At 42.9% G+C, this 16,988-nt stretch overlaps 1 protein-coding gene across 7 annotated transcripts in view; it reads left to right on the top strand.

Moving 5' to 3' along the window:
* Positions 1 to 3,754: 3,754 nt before the first annotated feature.
* EPHA7 (EPH receptor A7) overlaps positions 3,755 to 16,988 on the top strand; it is a 164,073-nt gene continuing 150,839 nt past the window's right edge. For all 7 annotated transcript variants that reach the window (XM_065632632.1, XM_065632636.1, XM_065632631.1 and 4 more), the window contains exons 1-3: positions 3,755 to 4,087; positions 8,372 to 8,436; positions 12,781 to 13,450. In XM_065632632.1, coding sequence (XP_065488704.1) covers positions 3,991 to 4,087; positions 8,372 to 8,436; positions 12,781 to 13,450 — 832 coding nt within the window. In that variant the 5' untranslated portion in view covers positions 3,755 to 3,990. The remainder of the gene's footprint in view (positions 4,088 to 8,371; positions 8,437 to 12,780; positions 13,451 to 16,988) is intronic.

Raw genomic sequence — 16,988 nt, 5'->3', positions numbered from 1 at the left:
AAAAAAATCTTCTTGTATTACTGAAGCTTAATGTCTATTTTTACTACTGTAAAACATATTTCACATGATTTTGGTCAAAACCAGTTTTAAGGATCATTCCTGTGTGGACAGAACCAAGACTCAATATAATTTTCATTAACTATGTCTGAGGCTAAACAACAATTTTTTGAAGCTATTGAAATTTTGCTTCATTCCTGCACAGGAAAGAATATTGGAATCCTGCAAAAAGGGATTTGTGAAAACAGAATTTTCTAACTACTTTCAAACCAAGCTCACTTCCTTACATATGCTTGTATAGCCTTAGAATTCATCCCATATTTCTTGTATCACAATTTCGTGTTGATTTATGTGGTGAAGATAGAGTTAGCCAATTTTAGGGAGAAAATTCTTTAAATATTTCTCCAAAGTCTGCTTAGACCATTGCAATTCAGTATAGGGAAGCTCGGCTAATATCACGCTGATATCAGTAAAAGGGAAGCCAGGTAATAACAAGAAAGCCATTCTCACTATACACAAGTTTAAATAAATGCAGAATCTGGCCTACAGATTTGAGTAAGAAAATAGGACAAAACAGAGTAAAGCAAAAAAGCAACCTTAGTATCTTTGATTGCATTGTTCTGTTACAGTTAACCATTTACTTTGGTGACGTCTACACTGTAGCACATTGAGTTGAATGACGTTCCCAGTTTATTTTTTTTTCCCTTTTTTTTCTTTTTGTTATTGGTGGTTGTTGTTGTTTTGGTTGGGGGTTTTTTTTGTGCTTTTTTTTTTTTTTTTTCTGGTGCTTTTTTTTCCCCCCTCTTCTCTCAGGGAATGTGATACCAAATCTGAAAGTTGTGGTCCATTTAGCTTGAACATTTTGGTTCAGTTATAATATTTCTCTTTTCTGTTTTTGTTCACAGAGGATCCAACTCTCAGCTGGATGAGATGCAATACAGGCTGTGCATCCTACAGAATACAAGTATTAGAGAACACCACAAGGAAGCAGAGGAAGAGGAAAAAAATCAAATTTGCTAAAAAAGGATTTCAAATCCTGATTCAATTTCACACAGATTTAAGGTGTAAGAAGCATAATTAAACAAACAAATGAGCAAGCAAACAAACAAACAAAACCAAAAAAACCCACCCCACGTTGTAGTACACCCTCTTAATGTTCATGGATTGTTTTGGTGTAACTGTGAATACTTCCTCAACTGTTTTAAGGAAGCATTACCTATAATACGTCATCTTTAGCTCAGTTTAGGAATATCACGAAGACAGGGTATTTAAAATGAGTTTTAGGAAGATAAATACACACCTTTTATTTTTAATCTCTTATTTCTTTATACATGCAGTCATGTGCACATATATCCGTTCTGGGGTTAATACATTCACATAATTTTAAGTATCCTTATATGTGTACAGACTGTATACAGATATTATACATATACAATATTAGACTGCATAATATAGTACAATATAGCCTGTATAAATGCAGGTGATGAAGAAAATAAGTGTCTGGCCTAACACTATATAACTATTTGAGCATTTCTGCTGTCAATTTGTTCATTTAGTAAGTTTCTGTGTTTTTATGAACATAGTTGTTCAAAGTCTCAATACAAATAACTTTATTAATACATTCTGCAGGTTAAATTTTTTTTGGGGGGTTAATGATGTTGTAGAGAAATGCCTACACTTTATGCTAGGAAATCAGAGAGGACTAAGTGGGTTAAGGACTTCCTACATCTGCTTTAGTCACTGCTACAACATATGCCACATGAAAACTAACTTTCCTTATGAAAACCTGCAAACAAGATGCAAAATACCTCCATGTCAGTATTCAAAACAAAACAGTGTTTTTAAAAGAAGATAAGCAAACTCAGTGTTCGGTTCAGCTCCCCTCTCTGACTGTGCACATATGAGGATGGGAATGAGAGATGAGAGAGGACAACAGAATCAAGAGCGTGTACTTTGACTACACTCATCACGGTAACCAGAGTATCAAAAGAGCATTCTGAATGAAACGCAAAAACTGTCATATTCTAAGACACGAGCATTAATTATTCAGCAAGTGAAATGAATGCAGTGCATTTTTGAGGCTACCTCCACACCATTCTCAGATGAAACGAGGAGACCACAGGGAAAGTGCTCAAAGCCCGGAGTATGGTGGCTGTTTACCCGACAGTGCTGAGCATATTATTAGTAATATTAATTCAAATTTTGCCTTATCTACCTAAAGTTCCCATAAACAATCCCCCCCCCAGTTTAAACTTCCATTTATGGCATAACATTTTCTGTATCAGCGTCCACTTTTGCGGAAGGATTGTTTCGGATTCTCGCAAAATCTTGCCAGCGAATTGCAATTACACCCCCCGCGCTTCGCCGCCTTCGCCTGCGTCCGAGAAAACAATCACTTATTCCGTTTACATCGCATTTCTATTCTCCGAAAGGACATCGCGATGCACTTTTAATAGAGCTGTACAAAACCAGCTCCGCGCCGCGCAGCATCAGCCCCGGGAAGGTGGTCAGGGCAGAGTTAGAGGCAGGGGCTCCGCAGGGGGCGCGGAGCGGGGAGCGCAGCGGGGACCGCCGCCTCCTGCCGCGGGGGCTGCGCGGTCCCGGCTCCGGCCCCTGTCCCGCCGCGGCCGGGGAGAGGAGCGGTCCCACCGAGGCCGGCGGAGACGCGGTGCCCGTCGCACCGGGCTCCGCTCCGCAGCGTCGCTCAGGGAACGGTAAGTTTTTGTGTCGTTCTGTTGTTTCCACTCGTTGAAGGAGCAAGGCTGGGTTTGGGCAAGGGAAAACGGAGGAGTGGACGCATAATGGGTCCCCGGGAATAGCGCTGCTGGGCCCGCCCGTAGGGTGAGCGCTGACAAAAGGGATTTGGCAAGTTCCTCCCTCCCTGGAGTTTTGCTTTTTTTTTTTTTTTTTTTTTTCTTTCCCCTCGCCCTCCTATTTAAATTGTCTCATTGTTAGCTGATTACCCTCGCTTCAGGTTACACACGGCGGGGGGTGGGGGGAGCAATCGCTTCTTATCCCCCCAAATACGACCTAAATTGCCATTACCCTGTTCTTCGCATCTGGGGAAAATCGGAGACGGGGGACAGAAAGCCCAAATGAAACAAAGGGAAGGGAGCCCAAGTGATGTCAGCCCTGAGGAACTTGACTTTTGGCAGAGGAGTGTCTCGGGGCACCATCCCGCAGCTCCTCACGAAGTTTCCCCTTTCGGTGGCAGCAGCCCCGGTGCGGGCTCGGCTGGGCCACAGCCCGGCACCGCGCCGGAGGCAGAGCCGGGACCCGCCGGTGGCGGGTCGGGCTGGGCCCCGGCCGGGATCCCCTCGTTCTCTACCCCAGCGGGGCGGCACGGGGCAAGAGCACCAAGTACCGGCCGCCGCACTCGCTAAGGTAACAAGCCAGCCGGCCAGCCGCCTCCAGGCGTGCGGGGCAGCCCCCGAGTGCCGGCCGGGCCCAGTGTCCCCCTCCCGGCTCGGCCCCTCCGTCCCGCCGCCGTGGCCGCGCTCACAGCCAGCGGCTCCTCAGCACCGGCGGCAACCCGACACCCCCCGCACGCTCATTGGGCGGCACCGCCGACCCCGCCCCCCCAGCCGAGACGACTCAGGAGCCGGCTCGGCCCGCCGGGCGCCGAGGGTCGTTGCTGTTTGGCCGACGGCGGCCGTCAGTCAGGTTGAGGGACGGGCAGCCGTGCCGCTGCGGTCCCGCCCCCTCGCCCTATTTGATATTACCGGAGCGCGGTGCGGGCGGCCGGGCTGCAGTCGGGGCTGGCGAGTGGCCGGCCTGGTGCGGGAGCCGGGTAGCGGCGCGGAGGAGGAGGAGGAGGTGGAAGAGAAGGAGGAGGAGAAGAAGAAAGAGAAAGACAGCCGGGAGGGAGGGAGCGCCGAGCCAGAGACTAGCAGAGCAAATTCTCCACCGTCCTCTAGCACCCACCAAGCGGCGGCAGCGGCAGTGTCTAGAAATATATAGCTAGAAATATAAAAATCACCCCGCTCCTGCACCATGGTTTTCCAAAGTAGGCTCCCTTCTTGGATTATTTTGTGCTCCGTCTGGCTGTTCCGCTTTGCACACACGGGGGAAGCACAGGCTGCAAAAGAAGGTAAGGTGATGCGGAAAACAAAAGTTTGGGCTTATTTATTGCTTTTGCACGCGAACTCTGTGACGGCTTAGCTGAGGACCTGCCTGCCACTGCGAGCTCCTTGTCAGACCCCCTTAAAAGAAAAAGACATTTTTTTAGTTGAGATGGGAGGGAGGAAAGAGCAAGACATTCACTGAGGGTGTGCGTGTGTATGTGTGAGAGACCGGGACAACTGCCTTTGCTCTCAGGAATGAGGTTTGTGAGGCATTTGCACGTGATGAAAAGGCATGGAGCTGGGGAGGCAGCCCCCGGCCGGGGAGCCTCCCTCTCCTGTAGCAGCCTTTATCCTCCTGACGAGGTGCGGGGAGGGGGGGTTACCTCGCTGCTCCCCGGGCGGGGGCTGCAGGGGCTGGGGACTGAGTTTCAGGGCTCGGGACGTTTCGTGGGAGTCACGGCACGGCGTGGGGCTGAGGCTGCGGGGCAGCTCCTCGCCACTGCCTTCCGCGGGCCTGCGGCGCTCCGGCCCCGCGGGGCCCTGCACAGACGGTGGGAAGGAGCATCGGGGTGCAGTTTTGCACCTCCCGGCCACCTAGGCTGGTCATGCATTTAGAGGGTACATACATCCTGGCGTCGTGTCTCTGCAACGTGTGTGCTTTCTCCCGGCATGGCCGGAGAGAGGGAGAGGTTTAGGGATGGATATTTACGCGATCTGCGTATCACAACGGGGCTTCCCGACTCCCGTCAATCCAACACTGGTATCTGTGTAAGGCGAACCCTGGACATTTGTTTCCCCCACGCACAGAGAGAAACCAAGCAGTTTTCTATCAGAGACTAACGGAGGTGTATAAAATCAATTCACAAAGTCCATTTGGGAATCTCTTTTCTCACGCTGAGAAAATCCGAAATGATTTAAAGGAGCGCCCTGCTCGCGTTTGACAGCCGAAGACGAAGGTCCGTCTCCATCTTCGGGGCGGGGGGACAACGACAAGGAAGGGGGACTCGAGGGCTCTTTCGGTGTCTCCGCATATGTATGCGTTTGGGGGCTTTCCCCACTCAGCTGGATACATCCGTATTTTTTATCAAACCGTTGGCATGCAGTAAAATACCATTTAGAGCTTGTGACTGGAGCTTAAAAAATCCTTCAATTAAAATGTCTTCTGCCCTTAAGAGAAGAAGGCGATGGCGAGGTTAGAAGAGAGAGCCTTTCTGTAGCAGAATTTCGAAAGTTTATCTGGAGGGGCTGTAAAGCACAGAGACCCCCACACGGGGAGTTCTAACGGGCGGCCGTGGACTGAGGAGCAGAGAAGGGCCGGACAGGCAGGGGGGCAGGCAGGGAGGGTGCGGGCTGCATGCCCCACTCTGCCCCGCAGATTGCGCTGCGATCGGGGCTGCGCCGGTTCCTCCCGGCGGTCGTGTGTCTCGTGTTCGTGTGTGTAATGCGTGTATGGATGTGTATATATGGGCAGCTATACATGTAAGTGTATACGTGTGTGTGTATGTTTGGGGAAAATCAACCTAGCCAAAAGAGGGTCAGGAGGGGGCGAGCGGCAGACAGGAATTGATAGCGGCTACCTGCTGCAAGCGCAGAAAACTCCCGCGGAAGAAAGAACGAGGGAGAAAAAAAAAAAAAAAGTAACTTTTCAGCTTCACCTCCGGCCTCGCCGAAGGGCGGGTGGCAGCAGCAGCCCCTCGGAGTTTCCCACCGCTCCCTGCTGGGTACGGAAGAGGGGTTGGGGGGGATGAGAGGCTGAAAAGTTTTCCGAGTTTCCTTACTAAATAAAAGCCGCGGTGAGATGCTGGAGAAGAGCGGGACAGGGTCTGCCTGGCTCTCCAAGCGAGGGGGGTGACCGCGTTACCTGCGGAGCCCTCAGCCAGCGCCGCGGCTGGGACCCTCGGGGCGAGCGCAGACGCGGGGGCGCTACGGCCCGCTCTCCCCGGGTAGGACGTCCTATCCCTCCGCCCAGTGGGTTACGAACCCTCGGGGCTCTGTCCCGGGGCTGCTGTCCCGGACGGTCCCTCCCCAACCCGGCAGCTGCCGGGCTGGGGAGTGTGGCGGGAGCAGCCGCGGCAGCAATGCTGCTCGGTCGCAAAGTCCCGCTCCTCAGCGCGGAAGCGCGGCCGCCTTCGCGCAGCCCCGCGCATCTCTCGGGGCGAGGTCCGCGGTTTGCTTTCCCGCGGAGGCGAGGGACCGCTGCTCCCCGCCTGCGCGGCGCCCCACGGCCGCGCTGCCGCACTCCGCCCGCCGGTTTTACGCCTCCTTTTCGCTCCCTGTCCCGCCGCACGCCGAAAGGGGCCCCGAGCGGCGCCTCCCCCGCACGTGGAGCGCGGCCCACTGCGCCCCCGCGGAACACCCGCGCCCGGGAGGCTGCGCATCTCTGCGCGGCTGCCAGTGGGGTGCGCGGAGCGCGGCACCGTCCCCAGGCTTCCCCCATATCGCGTCCCAGCGCTGCGCGATCCGGGCTGGGAGCAGCGCCGTCGCCGCTGGCCTGGAAAGCTCTTGCCCAGTCACTTTCGGTGCCACAGGGAGACGCAACGTTTTCTTTGCAAGGGGTGTTTGCAGAGCAGGGTTTTATGTTTGCTTATTGTCTTTTCTTCCTGGGATGAGTCCGCCCGTTACTATGGGATGGAGAATTGCTGCCAAATAAAAAGTACGAGTCGCAGCCGTGGGACGTTTTGCCGGTGCCGAAATAGTTAAATTTTTCGTGGTACCTTTTTTTCCCAGGACCATTATAAATGTTCTGGTTTACCAAACCACCACATACACCACCTGCTTTTCTATAGAAAGTGTTACGAAGTAAAGCCCCTTGAATCCAAGCTTAATGAAATAGGCAGATAATCTTTCTAGAGAGGGACTATCAAACTTCTTTATTGAGTAGCTCCACTTTATTACTGAAATTCAGGCCTGGAAGCCACCGTTTTGTGTTCATCTAACATCCCAGATATTACTCTATGAACCTCTAAATAATTTTTAAGGTCACATCATCTTTCTAGTAATTTACTGAAATTTTGTGTTAAGTTCTACTAGGACAAAGGGCTGAAGCAAGAATTATAATTCCATTTTAAAAGACCTGACAAAAGTTTCTTCAAATTACAGCCTTAAATCATGCATTGAAATATCAGTACTTAAATGCTAGTGTATAAAGTTATAAATAGCTTTATAGCTAAAAATATACTGAATAGATTTAAATTAAAAATGCTACTTTTTATTTAATCAAATGGAAGTATGAAGTTAAATGTGCAGCTTTGAAGAAGGAATCTTCGAAGTGTACCAAACCTAGATGTGTGGTTGATCACTTTACAGCTTTGACTGTTTGAAAGAAGGTATTGCAGAAGATTATTTAAGGTTTTTTAATTATTATTTTTTGATTACAGATTAACATATGTACCATTTGGAAGTCTTACAGAAACTTACACTAATATACTAAGAAAGAAGCTTATAGCTATAACTGAAATATAAGACACATATAGAAATGCATGTTTGGAAGTAACAGGACATCAGTAATATAATCTCCCATATGTGCTGTAAAATATGTTAAGAGTTGTTTTATTAGGCTGTGATTAACCACTTTTGGAGACAGGGTTACATGTAGCTGAAAACAATGGAAGAGCCACTAGAACTGATGTCTTTTTGTATAGAAGTGTCACCGGAGTAACACTAAGATTTTAGTAAACTATTACCATAAAGTGAACTAGTCTGATATAGTGTATGTAGTATTTTGTGTACGAAAAGCATGAGGTAATTGCAGAGTCTCTTATTTTCTATATTCTTGATTGCCATTTGTTTATAGAATTACCGTTTTACCACCTAAGGGACATATCTTTTTCTTACAAACTCAGATAGATCATTGATTTTGCAGTGCAACTCCGGGTAAGGTATAGACTAGTCCTGTCTAGATCAGTTTGGAAAAGTGTTTAAATGTTTGTGTGTATTTGTTTGTTTTAAGCTCTTTGTAATAACCAGCATATGGGAAATGTCCTTATGACAGAGGAGATGAAGGAAGCATGCATCTTAATGACTGATTAGTAACACTTTAGAGCACTAAGAAAAACAATATGCTTTGATTTAAGCAGTGAAATTGTTAAGATTAGTGAATATCTGCTTATATGTGGATGCTGCATAATAATTTAGTCATCCATTTACAAATAAACATGTAGTTGTGGTTGCAGGTAATTTTTTAATAATATGAAGAAAAAACTATTAATTTGTATAAAAATTGTGTTATTTTAATCAAATTTTTAATTCCAACTTTTGTTGTGTGTTTTTATATTCCCACAAACAGTGGATTTTTTTTTTTTTTTTTTTAGTAATATTGCTGGACTCTAAAGCACAACAGACAGAGTTGGAATGGATTTCCTCTCCTCCCAATGGGGTAAGTACTCCAGGCAAAAATTAACTTCCTAAGGAAGAGTAGTTATTTTACCAAAGCAATTGAAAGACTTGCTTTAAACTAGCTCGCCCTCATGTTTCTCTCAGTAATTGTACCAAGTGTTTATGGCTTTGTCATTTTTAGAATGGAAAAAAGCATACCTGAGGTTACACTGTACAAATGTACAAGCTAATTAAAAGGAAGAGTCACTTTAGAAACTCACCTAAGTGTTCTCAGTAGCTTTATGTTTTGTAGTGTAATCCTTTGTGCTGTACCAGAAAGCTCCATATATTTATTACACAGTACTTTAAATCACTCTTTCGTTCTTCCTTTAGAAACAGCAGAATTAACTTCTCTGTGGAAACTTTCTAAAAATATGTTTTTCATTTTCTGTATAATGGGTGATCATAAATTTGTTTACGATGTTTTCTTTGTAATTGAATAGCACAGATTGAAGTGCTCTAAAATAAAAACATTTATACTGCAGATGTGTTTGAAATGACATTCCAAACTTGAAACATCCCCAACTCTCGAGGAGCTTGATATCTGGAACTAGGCACGAATTATGTGGTTAAGGCCACCTCCAGCTTGCTTACAAATTAATCTCATGGTGCTCCCTGAAATGCGCCATTGTAAAGTACATCATTATAAATAATAAGAAGTTTAGAAACCTCGGTGTTATTGTCTTTTTTATTATATACGTAAAGTTGAGAAATGTTCCTTTCAGACTGACTTAAAAGTGGCACAAAACCCCTTCTTCCTCAAGCCTTGAGGAAGAACATTTTCAGAAAGATATAATGGGGTGTATTGTTCTACCTTAGCTCAGTCCTACCTTAGCTCAGTCTGACAAATCATAAATTATATGGACAGCTCTTACTCTTGGAAGCAGTCTTGCCAAATCCATTGCAGCTCCGTGCATGAACAACAACTGGGGGGATCAGGCCCTTAATCTTCAGTGCATTAAGAAATCTGGAGCCAGAAGACTGTGAAGCGTGAGTGGGGATAGAAAAGTGTAACATCCTTTAAATATGAAGGATGAAAATATGAAAGTGTCTTTCTTTAAAAGCAAGATTGTAAAATCAATACAACCATAAAGTGGAAACGAATCTAAGGACTTCAGAAAGAATGTAATGAGAGCTCAGCATGTATGATGGCTAATAACCCTGGCATTAGTGTTTTGCACTGATTGAAGCCTTTACCAGAGGTGTTTGAAAGATTAGCTTGGTGGCAATTATATTAGGCTAACCTGTAGATAATGAAAGACATGTCAACACATTACACATGTCAGCATACGGAAAGATGAAAGTAGAGTCAAATTCAACAAACAGTAAAAGGCGACTTTCAGAAGTAGAAGCCAATTCAATCAGGAATTAAAAGTAAATCAAAACTAATGGCTTGGTTCCTATGCATGAAAATATTCAGGAATAGTTGCCTGTAAATTAACATAAAAGTAACATTTTAATAATATAATTTTGAAAATAAATGTTTTTCTGATTTTACTTACTGAATTTTCTACTGCGCAATAAAGACTTCATGGGAATAAACACAGAAAATCTTTGTAAGACAAACTACTGCATCATCACAGTATGGAATATATCAGTCAGACACTCGTTAAATGCCTCGTTCAACTGCAAATGTTACATCTAACAATGATCTCAAATATTGTTAAGATAACCAAGAAGTTAAAATACCATGTATTGAAACCAATAGAACAGGACACATTCAAATGGAATTACATGTCTATCACCAAATGTTGCTGCAGGACAAAGAAAAGTTCAATTTTCTTGCTGTAAAAGCTGTTATGGAATTGATCATTTTAAAAAGGCATTAATGAAATGTGACCTCAGATTGCCAGGTGAAAACATCTTGAAGTACTGATGTGTTTTTATTTTTCCTGCAGAGAAACAGGTACACCTCCAATGGACTACTTGAAATAATAGCTTTGTGGTTATATAATTGAATCATAAGTCGTATTTCCTTAATTTTTTAGGAAAATCGTACTTCATAGCTTTGGCAAAATATGGAAAGATAGACTTCAGTGTTTAATGCTAGGGATAAGGTAAAGCAGGATTTCTTATCTGAATTTAGTGTTTTGTATTGTATTCCTTGACTATAGCATAAGAATCTCTCTCATAGTAGCTAGGCTCATGTAATGGGCTTTTGACTCCAAGAAGGCTCATTTGTGTTGTAGTATGAATTTTTTTTTTTTTTGGCGGGGGGGGGGAAGGGCGGGGTGTGGAGATTTGTTTTGATGGAGCAGTCCACATCAAAATGTGAGGGGTCAGATTCTGTTGTGCATTGTGTTAGAGTTACTTTCACTTCAAAGATACAATATGTTGTTGAACTGGAATATCTCATTGCAGAATCTGGCTTGTTGTTTTGAGGGAGGACTGACTGCTTACACAACATAAAAATAAAACTAACAAAAAACCCAAATGAACTCATTAAAAAAAAAAACCAACAAAAAAGTAAAACCAGAAACGCAACACTGCCTGATGTGAAACGGAAAATAAAAACGAGTAAAATCTTAGCCTTTTTTTTTTTTTTTTTAATTTTCAATGTGGCAGAGGCAAAAGCCTCAGTCCAGGGTCCCTTTTTTTCTTTTCCTTCTTTGTACTAATTCTTTGTGGGGGGGAGAAATCTTACTCATTCAGATATAATAAATCTATTATGAAGATAGACTTTCTTCTCTTCTGAGATTAACACAGTTCCATATGCAGTTCAATTAACTCCATGAGCATTTAAAAATATATTTCAATCATTTACTACCATATGCAAATATAATACCATGCATACCACATCTATATTAACTGTGGGTCTTTGAAATTTGCTTTGATATTTACAACTTCTGTGCATTTCAGCATCTGTAGCCATGATATATTTTGTGGTGATAACTTCCAGCATCAGTTCAGCCACATCTGCTTTTTCTTGGAGCAGTAGACCAACATTAAAATGATCTCATTTGCTGTCAAATAGGCTTGCAAAGTACTGTACACTGCATGGCTCCTAGTCTGGGAAACCAATGCCTTCCATGCTTGGTTACTGGTATAAGGTATGTCAGTGAGTGCTCCATCCTGCAGAGGTACTGAGTATACTAGTCCCGCAAAGCACTTAAGCACACGCTTACCGTTAAGCTCGTAAGTACTATTATTGATCTTAAACCTGAGCTTAAGTGCATTATTGACACAGGGCCAGAGGGCTAAGTGCCATACGGCGAAGTCATGGCTGCCTGTATCATCAGGTGAGAATAGCACAAAAAAACCCCCTCTAATTTATTACAGTTGTGGTTTCTGTAGTGAATAAAATGTTATAAGAAAGGTGAAAAAAGCTGAGAGACAGGTATTGTGTTGGTTGCACCTGGACAGATCCGCCTGGTTGATTTCTGTGGAAGGTTTGCTGTTGGCAGAGGTGCAAACTCCCATGCCACCAAAGGCTGTTGAAGACTATGGGGCTGTTACAGGCTTACCAGTTTGTTTTATAGTTGGTATCCTGAAGAGGGAACAACAACAAAACCCAGGCTTTGAACTAGTGAACTCTCAGTCCTGTGGGTTTTTCTTAATTACATATGTAATCTCATGGTTCATTTAAACTCTCAACTAAATGAAGTTCACTCCTTTTAACATGGACGCAGCCACTGAACAAAATGTGGGGTGAGGAGCTCCTGCTTACCTTCTTCGGTTTGTAAGTAGAACAGAAGGTGGACAGAAAAAAAGGGGATAACCAAAATGTTTTCTTGCTTTCACATTTTAAATTTTGTCTCTTTTCTTTTGCCCTCTCTCTCTATGCCACTTTCATCATACAGGAGTGAAAATTATATGACTCACGAGTTTCAGCACCAGGTTCTATGCTTTCTTTACAACTGAAACTTTAACTGGAAGTTTTATGTACACAAGTTTTATGTACTGTAACACTAGGCAATTTCAGTTTCTAAGACTGCACTGATTTTAGTTTTCTCTGGAAGTGAAGCTGCCTCCCTCTTTTTTGTCTTTGCTTACCCAAAACTGTCATGACCTTAATGAAATGTGGGAGAGCCCAGTGTGTAATCAGAACTTGGTACATGGAACAGCCTTCTCTGAAGCTTCCCCTTTACAACTGTGCCAATGATATGGAAATGATTTTTGGCAGTTATTTATATGTGGGAAAGATGTGGAGGGAGAGAGAGCCTGCAGCTGCCTTAATATGTATTTTCTTCATTTGGGTCCTTAGGAGTATTTTAACAATAACTTACTTTTTATGGAGCCATATTGTAAAAAATGAGGAGACTTGTGTGAAGCCTTTTAAAATACACAATAGTTACATCTGGTGGTGTACTTGTTTTGTATTACTAACTGTTCGTTATTGTTTTAGTGGGAAGAAATTAGTGGACTGGATGAAAACTACACTCCTATACGAACATACCAGGTATGCCAGGTGATGGAATCAAACCAAAACAACTGGCTGCGGACTAACTGGATTGCAAAAAGCAATGCACAAAGGATTTTTGTAGAACTGAAATTCACTCTGAGGGATTGTAACAGTCTTCCTGGAGTTCTGGGGACTTGTAAAGAAACTTTTAACTTGTATTATTATGAAACAGACTACGACACTGGCAGGAATATCCGAGAAAACCAATATGTAAAAATAGACACTATTGCAGCAGATGAAAGTTTTACCCAGGGTGATCTTGGGGAGAGAAAAATGAAACTTAACACAGAGGTCAGAGAAATTGGACCTTTGTCCAAAAAAGGATTCTATCTTGCATTTCAGGATGTAGGGGCCTGCATTGCTTTGGTCTCTGTCAAAGTCTACTACAAGAAGTGCTGGTCCATCATTGAGAACTTAGCTATTTTTCCTGACACAGTGACTGGCTCAGAGTTTTCCTCTTTAGTTGAAGTACGAGGAACTTGTGTCAGCAGTGCAGAAGAGGAGGCGGAGAACTCGCCGAAGATGCACTGCAGCGCAGAAGGAGAATGGTTAGTGCCTATTGGAAAATGTATCTGCAAAGCGGGATACCAGCAAAAAGGAGACACGTGTGAACGTAAGTAAACGTGCAACTTGTTGTAATTGTACATTATAGGTCATGTTCTATCAGCTTATTTTTTTTCAAGAGAAATACGTCATCAGTCTGCTTTTAAAGTTTTTGGATCCTCAATCTGTAAACTGCACACTGGCTAATCGAAAGCAGTCAGCTTTTCTGGATAGGAAGGTCAGCAGTTGCATTCTGCATTTTAAAATTTAAACAAGAAAATTTAAAGTTGTATGAACTATAAATATAGATTCAGGATTAACATTTTAAACTGGTTAAGGTTATGTTCCTTATAATTCTTGCTGAGCAAGTCATACCTATCACAGAACATTCTATTAATAATCTTGGATATGAGTAGTTAATTTTTTCTTTAACGTGATCTGTGACAGGATTATAAGGAAACTAAAACTGAGGAAGAACAAGGTGTGGTTAGTAATGGGAAGAATACACACACAATAAAAACTGAGTTTGAGGTTTGTGGTGTGTGTACAAATTCAGACAAAAGAGTATCATTTTAGATCTTTCAAACAGAATATCAAGTTTCCAGAATAAAGTATGTTTTCCTTTCTACAATTTCTTTTTACATAAAACTAACTCTAAACTTTTGGCTTCCCAGGGTATCACTGTGATTAGTTTAAAATACTAGCAAATCGGAGACTACCGAGTTGTACTTTCTAATTCAGACTGATTCAGTTACCCATGTTCTTAGAATAATACCTCAGCATTGCTGTCACTGTGGCTACATGTGCAAGATGCTTGTGCTTAGAGTAAGAGAGCATATTTCATTGTCTTTGCTTACAGTAAAATCAAGAGAGTAGGCAGTTTGGTGTTCAAGATGCATATTTTCATGTACATTTAACACGAGGTCTACTATTTTTATCATAAGATGACATAAGAAGTTATATATGACCATATCTTCACTGTAAGATGGGAAGTTGGTGAGAAATGCTGTAAGTCAAAAACTGGAGGGGAAAAAAAAATAAAAACAAACAAAACACCCCCAAACAAACAACAAATAAACCCCCAAAACAACCACAAATCTGTGAAGAGGAGAAACCTACAGAATCTCAAAAAGAAAGCTGGCAGCAGTCACTGAATCTGAGATGTCTGTGTGAGGACTTCAAAGTCATTTACTGAGGATTATGAACAGCCTAAAACAAAAACAAATGTGTCTCATTATTAATAATGTATCCTCAGGTTAAAAAAAAAAAAAAGAAAAGAAAAAAAAAAAAACCCACACACAAAACATCCCATGATTGTGTGGTTGTGTTCTTGGGGAGTTTTTATGAGGAAATTTGACACACGGTGAAGTGAGTGGAGTTGATCAGGCCTTTGTAGCCCTGCATAAATCTTTCATTGTTCTGTTGGAGAGGGATGAGGGCTCATATACTGTGGAGGGTGATCTCATTAGGAGTAATCGTAATATGAAAAACTGCCCCCACGAAACCCTTCAGCAGACTGTATTAAAGCTCTGTTAAAAATATTAAGCACTGTGTCCCATAGAAGCCTGTTTTGAGGTTTTTGAATGTTTTTTTTGAGTCACTGACTTTTTTCCTTTTCTTAGTTAACTTGCTCTTGATTACAGACTTAGTCATGGTTGATGTAATTAATACATTAATTTTATTTCCGTTTCAATAAAGGAGAGAAAGTATCCAAAAAAGAAAGCAGTGTATGTTGGGAAGTGGGTGAGAGACAGGAGCTGAATGAGCATGGGTGGGATGGATAGAGAAGAAATTGGTGTTTGGTGACTGGAATTCGAGTAACCTGTTTATTAAACAGGCTTCTTAATTTCTAACCGCGCTGATGTTGACTAAAGAATTAAATGATAACTTGTACTTGAGTATAGTAGCGTGCTTATTTGCAAGAACACTTCCCATTTTTGGCTTGCTTCCAAAGCAATCACTAGGAGAAAATGCTACTCTGGAAACAGTCCAGAGGATCATTTATAGTATTTTTCTTCTTTTCTTTCAGTGATCCTGTTAGGAGTTTCAAAACAAACTCTGGTTCCATATTGAGGCAAGTTAATGTATTTGCAAGGGAAAAGGTGGAAGGCAGGCACTTGCCGAATGCGTATCGTTGGCAGCTCCGAGTCAGAACGATCTGGGTGACTGGCGCATAATAGTAATTGCTGTCTGTGATACTTGTTAGCTGTGTCTATGCTCGAGGATGTTATTAAGTATGATCAACTATGTAGTGACCGATAATACAGCTGGCACACTGATACCGTGTCTGTTTTTTGTGACAGATATTGAGAGAAACTTATCTGAACATTGACACTAATGCAACTGGCTATCTGTTACTGTCAAGCTGTGTAACAGATCAAGCAGAAGCAAGTTGGCGTGTGCTTCCTTAACCCAGAGCTTTTATAGCCCTGTCTGAGGGCTCACTTCTGGAAATACTTTGTACCTGGCAGGCTGTGTGACTTCTTTGGGACTACTCATGGCAGAAGGCATTGTGCTCTGACAGGATGGGCAGAAGTCTGTGATTCCTCTCTCACACTTGCTAAAGCTCAGCTGAATTAACTTAACACAATAGGAAAGTCTTTTAAAGATACAGAATAATACCTTATCTGGCTGTGTTGCAGCAAAGGTAGGAGTAGATGGCCACATTGTAGTTCCAAATAGCTCTTCAGCCTGTAACTCAGTGGGGATTTTCATTTGTGTTACACTAGCTTGATTGGCTGGCTGTGATTGAAAAATGTGTTCCTTTTGCATACAGCTCCTCTCCTGAGTGTGAAATTTATTGAGTTCAGATACTAAAACAATTGAATTTTGATTTAACCACAACTCTGAACTGGGTATGTTGCCAGAATATTTTTTGTTGTTGTTGTGTGAATGTAAGCAACTGGTAATGCTGGGAAGGATAAGGAAGAAAACAATCATGAGCAGTGAAACACATAACCTGGAAACTCAGCTCCTATGTGTTCTGTCTTCAGCGCTTGATCTTTCAAGCTGAATTAATCTTAGTTTTGGTTGTACATTGATTACTTCTCACTGCAGGGGTGCCAAAGAGTCCGTGACACCTCAGTGATCTATTGTGATAACACATAAATGAGAGCGCCTAATTCCAGAGAGCTCAGAATCGTCGTTTAAAGAAAAAAATCTTAAAGCTGGGTGAAACAAATGTGAGAAAACGAGATAAGCCTCTGAACTTTGAATTGCAGATTCTTTTGCTTACGTGCAAGGACACAATCTCTTCAATGTTGATTTTATATCTGCTGGTGTGTGGCACTGCGCTCAGGTATGGAAATCGTACATTTAAAGGATTGTATGGAAATGTACCTAGCAAAGGCACCAGAATGGTACTTACAAATATTCAGTTCTTCCAACATCACATATTGCATCTGTTCTGGCAAAAAAACCAAACCAAACCAAAAAAAAACCCAACCACAAAACCCCGGTAAATTTCTCACTAACTGTAGTGGACTACCAATAGGTCTAACTTCAATATTTTTCTCACAGTGGAGTGCCGTCGATATGTTGCATATGTGAGAACTGCACCGCGATCAGTAATTGGTATTCGAAGGAGAAAATAATTCTTTGAGAACTTC

The sequence above is a fragment of the Caloenas nicobarica genome, chromosome 3, assembly GCF_036013445.1.
Source record: "Caloenas nicobarica isolate bCalNic1 chromosome 3, bCalNic1.hap1, whole genome shotgun sequence".
NCBI lineage: Eukaryota > Metazoa > Chordata > Aves > Columbiformes > Columbidae > Caloenas > Caloenas nicobarica.
The sequence above is the reverse complement of the archived record's forward strand: the minus strand, read 5'-3'. Positions and strand labels throughout refer to the sequence as shown.